Source organism: Rhincodon typus, chromosome 7 (genome assembly GCF_021869965.1).
Source record: "Rhincodon typus isolate 14 chromosome 7, sRhiTyp1.1, whole genome shotgun sequence".
NCBI lineage: Eukaryota > Metazoa > Chordata > Chondrichthyes > Orectolobiformes > Rhincodontidae > Rhincodon > Rhincodon typus.
This window is the reverse complement of record NC_063338.1, coordinates 56,615,685-56,631,912: the sequence shown is the minus strand read 5'-3', so window position 1 is coordinate 56,631,912 and position 16,228 is coordinate 56,615,685. Positions and strand designations below refer to the sequence as shown.

The 16,228-nt window shown below is 40.6% G+C and overlaps 1 protein-coding gene across 1 annotated transcript in view; it reads left to right on the top strand.

Moving 5' to 3' along the window:
- The window catches only part of LOC109915025 (potassium voltage-gated channel subfamily H member 7), a 435,059-nt gene extending 421,237 nt beyond the window's left edge, over positions 1-13,822 (top strand). The window contains exons 15-16 of the mRNA XM_048599219.1: positions 9,708-9,900; positions 13,556-13,822. Of these exons, the coding sequence (XP_048455176.1) occupies positions 9,708-9,900; positions 13,556-13,822 (460 nt within the window). The remainder of the gene's footprint in view (positions 1-9,707; positions 9,901-13,555) is intronic.
- Positions 13,823-16,228: the final 2,406 nt, after the last annotated feature.

Genomic DNA, 16,228 nt, shown 5'->3' with positions numbered 1-16,228 from the left:
CATGAGGAAACCTGTCGAACGCGTTACCAAAGTCCATATAGATCACGTCCACCGCTCTGCCCTCAATCCTCTTTGTTACTTCTTCAAAAATCTCAATCAAGTTAGTGAGACACGATTTCCCACACACAAATCCATGTTGACTAATCCTAATCAGTCCTTGCCTTGTGTTGGACAATCTTTCTATTAAAATTGAAAACTTTCAATTGATTAATAATATTATTTGAAATTTTTTTCCCACTGTTTTCATGTGGAGATTAAATGCAGCAAACAGCAAAACTCTTTTTCAAAGTTTCTCTTTCTTGCAATACATTCTTTTATGCAATTGAGAACAACAGGACAGGCCATGTCATAACTGTCAAAACAGTTTAATAGGATTCTTTGAGGATATGGGCTTCAACAACTGCAAATACATGTTTCTTTCTCCACTGAATGCACTTCTTTCTGTGAACAGCTTCGCTCCAATTACCGACAGCTTTGCCAATGCATGCAAACATGGGCTTATGTCTGCATCATTTGATATCAACTTAGATTTGGAACCTAGTCCTGTGAATCTTGATTCAAGGAATAGATTTCTATAGGAATTCTTCACTTATTCTCTATACCTATGATCGCACATTGAAGGTGATGCCCCTCCTCTGCAAGTGTGGGAAGATGGCTCAATGGTTAGCACTGCTGCCTCATAGCACCAGGGACCTGAGTTCAATTCCACCCTTGGAAACAACATACCTTCCTCTTGAGATGCCTCTTTCTGCACTGTAGGGATTTTAATATATCTCCATTTTTCCCCCACCCATATAGTTCTGCCCAACCTTTCAGGTCTAAAATAGTAATTAAAGGAAATTGCAGGTCTGGCAGCATTGGTGGAGAGAGAAGCAGAGTTAATGAACAGAATTTTACTTAAAAAAGAAACTCAGCTAAATATCATGACCTTAACATCAAAAGGCAGCGGCTACTCTCCCAACTCTTCAGAGTCATCACATTCCCTCTTTGCCTGCTCCAGTTGTGCAGGGCACAGCATGAAAGGATTATGTGGCACACTGTGCCTGGATCTTTGGATTCAAGCATCAGAACTTCACTTTCAGGAAGATTATCTGCACCGTGTTAGCCTAGGTTCTGGGTTTTATCTATGCTTGGCCTCAATCAGGGGTTGTGAAATGGAGCCTTGGTTGGAGAGGATAGCCCTGTTTCACAGTAACCATCCTCGTAAGGCTTCAGCCTTGGAATGAAACAGGAACCTGGGAGTTCACAAAGATGTAGGAATCATTGCACTTTACAGGGTATGTGACACAGACCTCTGAGATGTGGCACCAATGATCACAGATGCTTGTACATTTGCTGAATGGAAGTCTTTTCTATTGATGAATTCAGCTGCGTTATTATATGGCATTTTCAACACATTGTATACACAATCAATAGTGCCCTGCACCTTGGGGAAGCCAACTACATCAACAAAGCCTGTTGCCTGGACTGCAGCACTGACCTTGTCACAAGAAACAAGATGAGTGGTATGACCTGGCACAGATTGCATCCTTGATATATTTGTGGTTTGAGGATTGAGAGATTGCACACAGTCTGCAATGGATCCTTAGAAGCAGCCAGTGCCGAAAAATTTAGTGGGATTGTCACCTTGACAGAGATAGGATGGCCACCCAGTCATTGAGGTCATAGGTCCTGCCCCAACAGATATGACACTGTTCTGTGCTAGTGCTCTGGGACATCTTCAGTCTGCAGTATCACTGTACCTTGCTGATCAACGACATTAGACTCTGGGCTTCCTATAGCACCTGAGTATTCTGAGGGGACCTTCAGCTGTGACTTCTTCATGTAGAAATTGTTCAGCTGCTGATGCAGGTTACTGCCGATCCTGGGCTTGTTGGTGCATTTATTGCTGCCCAATTCCTTGGCAGTTCTGTTGTTCCACAACTTCTGTGACAATAACCCCTGCAGTGACCGGATCCAGTGGTCACAGTTATAAAGAACCTATGTGGGGTACCTATATCAAAAGCAGACCAGGTCTTTAGTAATGTGAACTATTCAGCACTCACATCACACATGAATGAAAGTATAGCATTGTTGGCAACACAATAAGAAACAGAGAATTTAAACAAGGAGGGCCATGAGTTGCCTGCACAATAGTGAACCTCTTCTGATGCATGCAGAACAAACCATGTCACAAAATACAGTCAGAAATTGCAATGTGTCAAAACTCCTGGACTGAAATCAGGCAATATCCTTGACTGACTGCACCCGGACTGACCATAGTCTTCCTTGATTGGACAGAGTACTACTCCCTTAGACTTTCAGGCATGGCCATTAGTTCAAAGAACTTGCAGAGTGCTTGTCACATAATCTTGTCACATGGTGCCATCCAGCGTATGTCTGATCACTGTTGGCAAACATGGCAATATGTCTGTCTTATGTCTTCAGTTAAAGCAAAAAAAGACAGAAGTACTGTGAGGCTGTACGTTCTAAGAGAGGTGGTAATGCACAAAAAGCAAAGCACAGATGCGGTGATCATCCAAGTAGGACCAAGTGAGTGAGCACTAAGATAGCATGCTTACAGTCCTAAGGTGCACCCTGTTCCTTGCATGAGATGGGTGCCTATACCTGTGCACACAGGGACTTGGCAGCAGTGTTACAATGAAAGCTGTTGGTGTACTTCCGGACGTAATGTTGAAGTGATGAATTATGTTATAAGTGAGTGAATGTAGTGATGGTGAAACATGTCCAATAGCAGCATCCGTGGACAAAAGATCTGGGTGGTTGCTGCCCATGAAGGATTGCCTGAGCTATTAGGGTGTGCTGGCCAAAATGGAGCCGGGGGCAGCAAACAGTGAGCTGGAGATGCCAGCAAACCTACTCAGACTTTCATGTATGGAATTGTCACATTTTTGGAGAAATAGGAACCTGCATTTAAAAGAGGCAAGAATAAGTAATAATGATATGTTAATACATGTGAACAGATCTCTCACAACTTAGTAACAAGATTATCACTATTAATACCTTCGGTAAAAAGTCAGATAATTTTCTCAAAGTCAAGATCTCATTTTTTCCGATCTTGTTTTCCCAACTGACTCAAGATTGGTCTCATCTTACAGAGGCTGGGAAGATTCCACCCAATGTTTCAAGTTAGATACGACGCTGCTTCTGAATTCTTCAGGTTTTCTCGCATTCAGTTTCTCTATCACTTTCTACATTATGTTTTCATTTCAGATCTCCAGAATTTGCAGCACTTTGCTTTTATTTTGTTTGTTTCAAACCTGAGACCTTGTTATATTTTAATCTCATCAATAGGGATTCACATTTCCTTGCTTGTCCTGGTGCTATTTGGTATTAACAGCCTCAAAAGTGGGGGATAGGATCCTTATCACCTCCTAAATGTCAATGATTGCCATGGTTCCATTTTGAAAGAAATTTAGTTTCAAAGTGCCTGTGGTATGTCCGGCAGTTTGTTGCTTTTAAGATACAAATATGTGTTCAATGATTGGAATATAAACCTGAATTCCACTTTATATTGGATAAAATTGAGCTGGCACCATGCAAGTTCTAATCATGTCCAATGCATTAGAGGGAAAAGAATGCAGCCAAAATTATTTTTGGGGAAGTGCCAGGGGAGCAGAAATGTTTGACTGAATCCTTTAAAACTAGTCAAGGCTGACCATAAGACCATAAGACATAGGAGCAGAAATTAGGCCATTCAGCCCATCGAGTCTGCTCTGCATTCAATCATGGCTGATAAGTTTCTCAACCCCATTCTCCCACTTTCTCCCCATAACCCTTGATCCCCTTGATAATCAAGAACCTATCTACCTCAGTCTTAGGTGTACTTTTATTTAATTTATTTATTTATTATTGTCACATGTACCTAAATACAGTGAAAAGTTTTGTTTTGCAAGCAGTACAGGCAGATCATAACATACAAGGACATACAGGTATTAGGGTGTTTAGACAGTGAGGCATACAAGGTTATGGCTGCACGGGAGGTGCACAAGAACAAGATCAACATTTGATTTGAAATTAGAAATGTCCATTCAGCAGTCTGATAACAGCAGGGAAGAAGCTGTTTTTGAACCTGTTGGTACGTGTGTTTAAGCTTCTGTAGTTTCTGCCTCCTAGAAAAGTTTGGAAGAGAGTATTACCGGAGTGTGAGGGGGTCTTTGATGATGTTAGCTGCTTTTCCATGGCAACAAGAAGTGTGGATGGAGTCCATGGATGGGAGTTTGGCTTGTGTGATGGTCTGGGCTGTGTACATAACTTTCTGTAGTTTCTTACGATCATGGACGGAGAAATTCCCACACCAAGCCATTATAAACCTAGATAGATTGCTTTCTGTTGTGCATATGTAGAATTTCATGAGAGTCCTTACAAACATGCCAAAATTCCTAAGCCTCCTAAGGAAGAAGAAGCGTTGATGTGCCTTCTTGATCGTCGCATCTGTGTGGGAGGCCCAGGACAGATTGTTGGTTATCGTCATTCCAAGGAACGTAACACTCTCAAACTCTCTGCCTCAGCTCCGTCAATGTAGACTGGGATGTGTTCTCCTCCTTTCTTCCTGAAGTCAATTATCAGTTCTTTAGTTTTGCTGCTGCCCATCCCAACACCCCCAATACCCCCATCCCCAACCACTGTGCTTTTTACCATAACGGCAACTTTGCTGGCAAGTGAGGGTGCCCAGTTTTGATTGAGAGCTGAATCGAAGGTGACCTTTTGTATATGAAGGCGCACATTTGTTCCAAATCTGCATGGCTGGTCAACAAACACTACCAATCCAATCCCAAAAGATCAAAAACCCCATGTAGTATTAGCTGGTGCTGAGCAAAGGCCCAGTAAGTGCCTGAGTTTGGAACGTTTGAAGACAATTATTGTTGACTGAATTAAAGAGCACCACATAGCAGGTTATTATATAAAGTTAAGGGTGATTATTACAAATAATTTATTCAATGTTAATTTATTTTACTAAACAACGTTTAGCTGTGGAAAATAAGATAAATAAATTAAAGCAACCAGAGCATATTGACCTTAAAAGGCTGAGATGTAGGAGGTTAACAACTAGGAAAGTGTGAGCTATAAAACATCATTTGGGTTACTTAGTTGGATAAATGGATAGAGACACAATGTCTAAAATATTAGCAAAGAACTAATATTTTATTTAGTCCTGCCTTAAATTCCAACAGCCAAGTTTTTACCCACTTACTCAACCAATCTACATTCCCTTATGGATTCCTTATGTCCAAACCACGTTGTGCCCTCCAATCTATTTTCATATCAATGGAAAATGTGGATACCTTACCTTCTGTATCCTCATCCAAGTCATTAACATCGAAACATGGTGAGTTTACTGCACAGAAAGATGCTACTTGGCCATCGCATCTGCATGGCTTAAAAACAAACAAACCAACCAACCAACACAGAGACCAGTATTCCATCACCAATCCACCCTTTGTTTTAAGTGCACTGTACATGGGCTGTGACCAGCATGTTCAAAGCCAATCCCTAGACTGAGGAGACCTTCTGAATCTCCTGTTTATATTGGCTCCCTGTTTTGCCCAAGATAACAACCTTAGTACAGAATCTCATAGACAGCAAGATCTACCTGGCCATGGTTCCAATCACGATACAATCTATTCTTATTTCCAGCATTTGGCTGTAGCCTCCAGGTGTCATGTACAGTAAAATTTCATCTTCACAGACAATTTATTATTCGAAAGCAATTAAGGACAGAATGTTTTAGTAACTCAACCTCCATTACAGTCCACAGTGAAGCCAGTACTATATCCTCAATCCTGGTGTCCAGCATCTTCTGGAAGAGAAACTCTCCATCACTGCAAAAAATCCTTTCAGCCTCTGCATCTTCTGGAACAAGAAAAATCAGATTCCAAACAGCCTGTTATCTGGGATATTTACAGTACCATGAAGACCAATGCAAAATATTGGTTCAAATTATCTGCAGTTTTTTGTTCACCATTATTGATTTCCTAGTCAGATTCTCCAAGTGTCTCACACTTTCTTTAGCTACTCTCTTTTTGTATACCCATAGAAGCGCTTCCTGTTTGCTTTTTATATTTCTTGCCAATTTACTTTCATAATCAATTTTCTTTTTTTTGTAGCTTTTTAAATCATTCCTCAGCTGGTTACTAAAAAAAGTTCCCATCCTCTGGCCTATGCCTGGTTTTCTTTGCTTTCTTGAGTTTTGATTGGATGTTCTCCTTGTTAACCAGTGGTTCATCCTTCTCATCAAGTCCTTCTCTTTGACTAAAGTAAAGTTTTTCTGAGTGGCACGAAATATCTGTTTAAGTGTCTGCCACTGTTCTTCCACCAACTTCCCCTTTAGCCTAGTTTCCCAGCCCACTTTAGACAACTCTTCATACCTCTGTAATTGCCCTTATTTAAGTTGAGGGCACTGGTTTGAGACACAAGTTGGTTTCCCTCAACCATGTAGTGATAATTACCCCCTAGAGGATCCTTAACTACAAGATCTGTTATTACTCCTACCTCATTACACATTACTAGATCTAAAATAGCCTGTTCCTGGGTTGGTTCTATAATGTACAGCTCTAAAAAAAATCCTTGATGCACTTTACAAATTTGTCTTTCATATTACCTTCGCCCATCTCCTTTCTCCAGTCAATATGTTGATTAAGAAATTCTAAAGATATGAACAAGTTCTGAAGAAGGGTCACAGGACCTGATATGTTAATTTTGCATTCCCTCCACAGATGCTGCCAGACCTGCTGAGTTTTTCCACCAATTTCTGTTTTGGCTTCTGATTTCCAACATCCACAGTTCTTTGGGTTTTCTTTTTTCTCTGTAATAGCTATCAAGTCAAATTTGTTTATTTCTGTTTGTCCTGTCAACTCATCTATCTTGTTAAAAATATTGCATACATTCAGATAAAGAGTCTAAAGCTTTGACTTTTTTACAATTGATGTTTGTTCTGATTCTGTTTTCTGCTGCAATCTGCTGCTTATACTTTCTGCCTTTTCCTGTCCTACTTGGAATAGCTTTTGCCTCTTTACTACCCTGTGCTCTTTCATTTGTTTTTGGTTCTTCAAATTCCCTCCAAAAGAACTATGCACCCCCACCCAACTAATTATTATTAAGCCCTGTCGACAACCATAGATACAAGCTTTGCTCAGATACTGGTTCCAGCATGTTTCAAATAAAGCGTATCCCAATAAAACAGCACATTCTTTCCCCAGTACTGGTGGCAGTGCGCCATGAGTTTGAACTCATTTCGTCCACACCACTATTTGAGCCATACATTTGGCTTTCTAATTTTATGTACTCCATGTCAGTTTGCACAGAACTGAGGTAGTAATTTTGAGATTATTAATATTATGTTTCTGCTTTTTGATTAGCCCTGAGCTGCTTGTAATCCCTCATCGGAACTTCTTTTCTAAACCTACGCATGTTATTGGTACCTACATGGACCATGACAACTGGATCCTTCCCTCCGAGTTCAAATTCCCATCCAGCCCAGAAGAGATGTCCTGAATCTTGGCACCACCTCGGCAACAAAGCCTCATGGAATCTGTCTTTGCTGAAGAGAACGGTTCTATTACCCTAACTATGCTATCCTTCATTACTACTACATTTTGCTCTTCTCCACCCACTTGAATGATCCTCTGCAGCACATTGCTTTCAGTCATTCATCCACTGTGCAGTCTGTGCCTGAGCAAGAATCTCATGCCTGTTGGATAAGGGGTCTGCCTGAGGCTCATCCAAAGCTAAATACTGGACCATGATAACTCCCTCAATCGCAGTCACAGCCTCCAGTTCCTAACTACAGAGCAAATTTAATGTAATTAATCTAAGGGGTGTGACTCGGCAGCTCAGTGGTTAGCACTGCTGCCACACAGCACCAGGGACCCAGGTTAGATCCCAGCCTCGGCGACTGTCTGTGTGGAGTTTGCACATTCTCCCCGTGTCTGCATGGGTTTCCTCCGGGTGCTCCAATTTCCTCCGTCAGTCAAAAGATGTGCAGGGTAGATGGATTGGCCATGCTAAATTCCCCATAGTGTCAAGGGATGTTTAGGTTAGGCATGGGAAATGCAGGGTTAGGGGAATGCGTCTAGGTGGGATGCACTTTGGAGGGTCAGTGTGGACTTGTTGGGCTGAATGGCCTGTTTCCACACTGTAGGGGCTCTATGACTCTATCCTGAAATTGTATCCAGGTAACTATCCCCTTTCCTGATGCATCAAGGTGTCTGTAGCTCAGAATTCACCTTATCAACTCTGAGTTGATGATATAAACCATATTGTTAAGTTAATCATGCTTTTTTAAAATTCTTTCATATCTAATAAAGGTTGCTTTTTTAAAAAAATGGTGAAATGTTAGGCATAATTTTATTGGTTAAAACTGAATATTCAGATTTAATTTCCAACATTAACCAGATCATAACAGTCCATTAAGTGGAAGAACAGAAAATTGGTTTGAAAATTGATTGCAAGGAAGAAACATTGAGGAAAAGTTCACAGCAGTTTTTCAGTATAGTTGACTTATGTAATGGCATTCCTTGGGACTCATTGCTGAAGCTACCACTCTTCACTGTATGTACCAACGATTTGGATATAAGCCAAGAGGGAATTGTGTCTCTATTTACAGATAGCATTAAGACAGAAGATATAGTTAATTCTGTAGAAGGTCAAAGGGAGAAAAAGAGGCAGTTAAATTCACTATCACTATGAGTGTAGAGAAAAGCAGTAATTATATTGCAAGTGAAAGTAGGCTCAATGTTAAGTAAAGCAGTGTTTTATAGGAATAAATTTATGCAATGTAACACAAGATATCTCAGCTTCTTAAGTCTTATAAAGAAAATTTAATAAAATTCTAGCTTTCATTTCCAGAGGCATAATATAAAGAAAGCCAAAAGATAGTTCTTAATCGATTAAAATAAAGTTTATTAAGGCCTCAGTTAAATTACTGTTTGCAGTTTTGAGATGCTGAGTCTTCAAACACAGATGTAACAGGAAGTCACTTAAGTAACACAAACACCCACCTTAGGTTGAAATACCAGAAATGTTTTAAGTTATGTAATGATGGGACAAGCTAGATAGAAGCAGACTGTTTCAGTAGTTGGGAAGTGAAGGACCAGTGTACAAAGATACAGCATTAAATGTATGAGATAAAGAACAGAGGAAAGGAAAAATATCTTGAGGCAGAGATGTGAGGCCACAGAACGCTTCAGCGTTAGTGGTTGGTTCAGAAACTAAATTAACAATAACGTTTAATTTGGACATTTGGATGAATGAAAAACAGTTAAAGTGATGGGGAAATAGACTTGTAGGTATGATCAGAAAAGACTGAGCTGGAAGGCCTAATTTTATATCATATTTCAAAGTATCTCCAATTAACAGGTAACCAAAGCAGCAGCTTGGAGGCCAGGAGACTGAGGTATTGTTCTACATACATGCTGCTTCCTAACACAAGAAGTTGCAGAGAGAAGATTAAGAAGAATAAATTTATTTGCATAGCATTACTTTGAGAGAAAACTTTTTTTTAATGATACGTGGTTGAGCATTTCTCAATGATTGTATTCAATATATCTTTATTTCATGGAATATTTTTAAATGAGTAACAACTTAGGTCTTTAGTATCATTAAAATCTACATTTTTACATAATGCTGACAAAAAGTAGTTTGTTCTAAATATGTGTACAGAATGTAAGAAAGATACAAAAATTAAATGTGTGGTGCCTTTTTTTTAGGCTGGAAACACAAATGTCTACTGATATTCATACCATCTTGCAGTTACTGCAACGGCAGTCCATATCAGGACCACCTGCATATAGTATGGTAACAGCCACAAGGGATTATCAAAGATCATCTGCAAGGATGGCACAGACTGTCCAACCAGTAGCATCTGTAAGGTCAGAACACAGCTTCCCAACAACACCGCAGGTAAATATCCATATTGGATATTATGATTTAAACTTCCTAAAGGCCTGACCTAGAGCAGTGCCCGTATCTCAAGTAACTGGGGGTTGGAGGGTGGAAGTTGGCAATTTATGTATGCGCCTACTACTAGAAATGCTAGAAAATGAAAAGGTAGGAAACAATTTCTTTTTAAATTCTGATCTATTGAGCTCATGCCATGATTCTTCTCTTTTAATCTTTAAATGAAAGTATTACACCTGATAGGGTTGAGGAGAATTTTCCATGATGGTGAGATTGATGCAGATGGTGTAGGAGTGAAGGGGTAAGGACATTAACTGGAGGTTTAATGAAATATATTTAAAATCTTTTGGATAAATCTTTTACATAAGGTCTAGGCGACTGAAAACAGATGAAGCTTTGGAAGAATATCGGGAAGGTAGGACCAATCTGAAATGAGGAATTAAGAGGACTAAAAGGGGTCATGAAATATCTTTAGCAAACAGGGTTAAGGAAAATCCCAAAGCCTTTTATTCATACATAAGGAGCAAGAGGGTAACTCGAGAAAGGGTTGGCCCACTCAAGGACAAAGGAGGGAAGTTATGCAAGGAGTCAGAGAAAATGAGTGAGATTCTTAATGAGTACTTTGCGTCGGTATTCACCGAGGAGAGGGACATGACGGATGTTGAGGTTAGGGATAGATGTTTGATTACTCTAGGTCAAGTCAGTATAAGGAGGGGGGGAAGTGTTGGGTATTCTAAAAGGCATTAGGGTGGACAAGTCCCCAGGTCCGGATGGGATCTATCCCACGTTACTGAGGGAAACGAGAGAGGAAATAGCTGTGGCCTTAACAGATATGTTTGCAGCATCCTTGAACACAGGTGAGGTCACGGAGGACGGTAGAATTGTTAATGTTGTCCCCTTGTTTAAGAAGGGTAGCAAGGATAATCCAGGTAATTATAGATCGGTGAGCCTGACGTCAGTGGTGGGGAATCTGCTGGAGAAGATACTGAGGGATAGGATCTATTTACATTTGGAAGAAAATGGGCTTATTAGTGATAGGCAGCATGGTTTTGTGCAGGGAAGGTCATGTCTTACCAACTTGATAGAATTCTTTGAGGAAGTGACAAAGTTGATAGATGAGGGAAGGGCTGTGGATGTCATATAAATGGAGTTCAGTAAGGCATTTGATAAGGTTCCCCATGGTAGGCTGATGGAGAAAGTGAAGTCGCATGGGGTCCAGGGTGTACTAGCTAGATGGATAGAGAACTGGCTGGGCAACAGGAGACAGAGAGTTGTAGTGGAAGGGAGTTTCTCAAAATGGAGAACTGTGACCAGTGGTGTTCCACAGGGATCCGTGTTGGGACCACTGTTGTTTGTGATATACGTAAATGATCTGGAGGAAGGTATAGATGGTCTGATTAGCAAGTTTGCAGATGACACTAAGATTGGTGGAGTAGCAGATATTGAAGGGGACTGTCGGAGAATGCAGCAGAATATAGATAGATTGGAGAGTTGGGCGGAGAAATGGCAGGTGGAGTTCAATCCAGACAAATGCAAGGTGATGCATTTTGGAAGATCCAGTTCAAGAGCGAACTATGTGGTCAATGGAAAAGCCCAGGGGAAAATTGATGCACAGAGAGATCTGGGTGTTCAGGTCCATTTCACCCTGAAGGTGGCAACGCAGGTCGATAGAGTGGTGAAGAAGGCATACGGCATGCTTTCATTCATCGGACGGGGTATTGAGTACAAGAGTTGGCAGGTCATGTTGCAGTTGTATAGGACTTTGGTTCAACCACATTTGGAATACTGCATACAGTTCTGGTCACCACATTACCGAAAGGATGTGGATGCTTTGGAGAGGGTGCAGAGGAGGTTCACCAGGATGTTGCCTGGTTTGGAGGGCGCTAGCTATGAAGAGAGGTTGAGTAGATTAGGATTATTTACATTAGAAAGACGGAGGTTGAGGGGGCACCTGATTGAGGTCTACAAAATCGTGAGAGGTATAGACAGGGTGGATAGCAAGAAGCTTTTTCCCAGAGTGGGGGACTCAATTACTAGGGGTCACGATTTCAAGGTGAGAGGGGAAAAGTTTAAGGGAGATATGCGTGGAAAGTTCTTTACACAGAGGGTGGTGGGTGCCTGGAACACGTTGCCAGCAGAGGTGGTAGAGGCGGGCACAATAGCATCATCTAGACAGATACATGAATGGGCAGGGAGCAGAGGGATACAGATCCTTGGAAAATAGGCGACAGGTTTAGATAGATGATCTGGATCGGCGCAGGCTTGGAGGGCCGAAGGGCCTGTTCCTGTGCTGTAATTTTCTTTGTTCTTTGTTCTTCTTTGTTCTTGACTGCATGTTCAGTAGGTCAAAGCTGACCCTATATCAGTGACACTTAGGTTACACTTAAGTTACACTTTTCATTAAGCGTAAGTGAGAGATAACAGATTACAGTATTTGAGCACCAGTTATCACTAATAACAAGAATTATATTACACCTTAATGTCCTTTGGGTGGAAGACCCATTCCCCATTCCATTTACTCACATACATGTCTTCACATATCTGGTATTCTACCTCACTCTTTCACACTAACAATGCCTTATACCTCCTAGGACATACTTCAAAAACTGAAACTGCAGTAAACTGCATCCCTTCCTCAGCAAACCAAGTTCTATAGTGAAGCGCAAGCCTCAATCCTCCCTTATCTATATTTTAGCCTTCGCAAACAAGTTCTGTTGAATGCCTATCTTTTCAAGTGTTTGTAGCTGCTGACTGACCTAGAGTTTTAATGTGTTGACGGTGTTTATAACATTAAAGTGGTCAACTCATTTATTTTTTGCCTGGATTGAATTGATTTTCTTTTCATTATTTTGCCTTTATGCATTTAAATAATGCTTCCACTAGTGATCACCATGTAGTATGTGTTACAGAACAAACCACTACCTACTAATTGTTGAGCTAGTGTTCTGTCTCCAATCCTCCTTTCTATTCTGCATGTAAGGGCCTATTTGGTTAAAAGTGATAGAGGATGGACCACTAGTGATTCTTAGCAAGAAGAAGTACTTGCCGTAAAACAAAATGTAGTTTATTGTACAACAGCAAAACATACAAGTTGCATTCATTAGTAACACATAATTACTAAATCTATCAGGAACCACCAATAACATATCTGACCGTATTGAGATCTCAAACTAGACCCCTGTTTTCCCACACAAGACAGTGTGGAGTCATTAGATTGGGTGGAACCAAATAAAGTCTCTAACATTAACCCTTTCAGACCTATTACCTTATACAACACAAGCCTTCAGCTAACGTAAGTGCAAAATTTTTCTGATGACCTGAAGCTGACTTTATTATGGAAGAATGGTGTAGCTGGAATATCCCACCATAATCTATCTTACCCTGGTGAAATCCATCTGAAACCTGGCATAATTCAGTTCCATCCTAGATTCCAGCATTATATTTGAATGCAGGAACTTCATTGACAAAAATGTTAGCTGCAGTAATGCTCAATCACATCAATGGTCTCAACTTTGTAAGTTCTGCAATGGAAGATGTATCTTCATATAACTAATCAATAGTAATAAATGTTCTGTATCCACTGCAAGTATAAGATTTGTGATATAATTTATGGTGATGTTTCTATTTCAGACTTTATGTTTTTCTTTATCTCTTTCAGAGTCCAGAATTTTCAGACTTTGAAAAATCCAAACTGAAATCCAAAGAGTCTTTGTCCAGTGGGGTTCATCTCAACACAATATCGGAAGATAATTTTGCCACATTTTTGGACCAAGAACAAGAACAAAATTCACGGTCTCAACAGCAACAGTCACCATCCTTTCTGTGTCCAATGCGGCATCCCTCCTTACCGGACTCCTCACTAAGCACCATGGGACTGCTGGGCCTTCATAGGCATCTGTCAGATCCTGGTCTTCCAGGCAAATAGCCAATTAATACTCTGCATTTCTGTAGGTTTGCTGCTTTGAGTGGCTGTTTTCCTATTTATGAATAGCATCCTCCATGTATGACTCAGGGGTCTACAATGATACTGTCATATGCAAAAGCACTGTAGATTCATATCAGCTCTGAGCTCACAATGTTAAAGTTCCTCTTTGATGATGACCTGAAAGCTTCAATAAGAATACATTTACAATGTCGCACTGCCAGTAATCTAAGGCACCTTAAGTGATAACAAGCCTGAAATGCATGCCATTACATTGGTTTCTGTGTTGCATGAATTTAGTTTGAACTCAAACTATAGATTTCATGGGGTTGGGGGGAAAGAGAGAATGATGTCTGTTAATGTAAGCCTAACAGGCAAAGGCTGCAGTTCTGGTCTGAACTAGATATTATTACTTGAAATAACAGCTACTGTAAGCACACTGAGCTCATAGCTCTTTCAAATCAGTGGGAACTGTACATTTTGTGCTTAAAATAGCATCTGATCATTCCACTAAACTCATTTAGTTCATCTTATTTCTTTGTTCTCCAACATGGCTATTCTATGAAAGAATGGGAAAATACGATTGAATCTTCATAATGAAGAAAAATACAATTCAAGTTACATTATAGGAGTCTAGTATAGTAGCGGCCTGAAAGACAGGCATAGAAGTGTGGAAGTCAACTGTCATTTTTTTTGAGCAAGACTCGACATATTTAATTTAAAAACCAAGTTATTAAAGGTCCATAAATCTAAAGTGCAATAAATATTTTCGTATATCTGATGCTTGGCTCACATGTAACATGCATTTGCTTAAGGTTTTATTTTCTGAATACTCACAAACAAACCCATGCTAAACCACGAAGATTCTAACTTCAGGCAGCTCAGCAGATAGTTAGTTAACTCAGCTATAGCTTCATAGAGTTATACAGCACAGAAACAGACCCTTCGGTCCAACTCATCCATGCCAACCAGATATCCTAAACTGATCTAGTCCCATTTACTACCATTTGGCCTATATCCCTCTAAACCCTATTCATGTACCCATCCAGAAGCCTTTTAAATCTCATGATTGTACCTGCCTTCACCACCTCCTCTAGTAGCTTGTTCCAAACACGCAACACCCTCTGTGTGAAAAAGTTGCCCCGCAGGTCCTCTTTAAATCTGTCCCCTCTCACCTTAAACTTATGCCTTCTAGTTTTGGACTCCTCTGCCTTGGGAAAAAGGCATTGGCTATTCACCCTAGCCATGCCCCTCATGATTTTATAAATCTCTACAAAATCACCCCTCAACGTCCAATGTTCCATGGAAAAAAGCCCCAGCCTATTCAGCCTCTCCCTATTGCTCAAACCCTTCAATCCCAACAACATCCTTGTAAATCGTTTCTTAACCCTTTCAAGTTTAATAACATCTTTCCTATAACAAAGAGACCAGAATTGAACGTAACATTCTAAAAGTGACATCATCAGTGGCTTGTACAGCTACAACATGACATCCCAACTCCCATACTCAATGCAGTGACCAATGAAGGCAAGCGTGCCAAAAGTCTTCTTCACCACCCTGTCCACCAGCGGTTCCACTTTCAAGGAATTATGCACCTGTACCCTTAGGTCTTCCCAGGAACCTGCCATTAACTGTTTAAAAGCTGCCCTGATTTGCCTTACCAAAACGCAACACCTCACATTTATCTAAATTAAATTCCATCTGCCACTCCTCAGCCCACTGGCCTATCTGATCAAGGTCCCATTCTACTCTGAGATAATCTTCTTCACTGTCCACTACACCACCAATTTTGGGTCATCTGCAAACTTACTAACCATACCTCCTACATTCACATCCGAACCATTTATATAAATGACAAAAGGCAGTGGATCCAACACTGATCCTTGCAGCACACCGTTGGTCACAGACCTCCATTCCGAAAAACACAAACCTCCAACACCACACTCTGTCTCCTAATTGGCTAGCTCCCCCTGGATTCCATATGATCTAACCTTCTAACCAGTCTACCATGCGGAACCTCACCCACGCTTTGCTGAAGTCCACATAGACAACTACTGCTCTGCCCTCATCAATCTTCTTTGTCACTTCTTCAAAAAGCTCAATCAAGTTAGTGAGACACAATTTCCCATGCACAAAGCCATGTTGATTATCCCTATTCAGTCCTTGTCTTTCCAAATGCATGTAAATCCTGTCCCTCAGAATCCCCTCCAACAACTTATCCACCACTGATGTCAGACTTAGCAGTCTATAATTCTCAGACTTTTCCTTACAGCATTTCTTAAATAATGGCACCACATTAGCCAACCTCCAGTCTTCCGGCCCTTACCTGTGGCTATCAATGATGCAAATATCTCAGCAAGGGGCCCAGCAATTTTTCCCTAGTTTCCCACAAAGTTCTGGGATGCACCT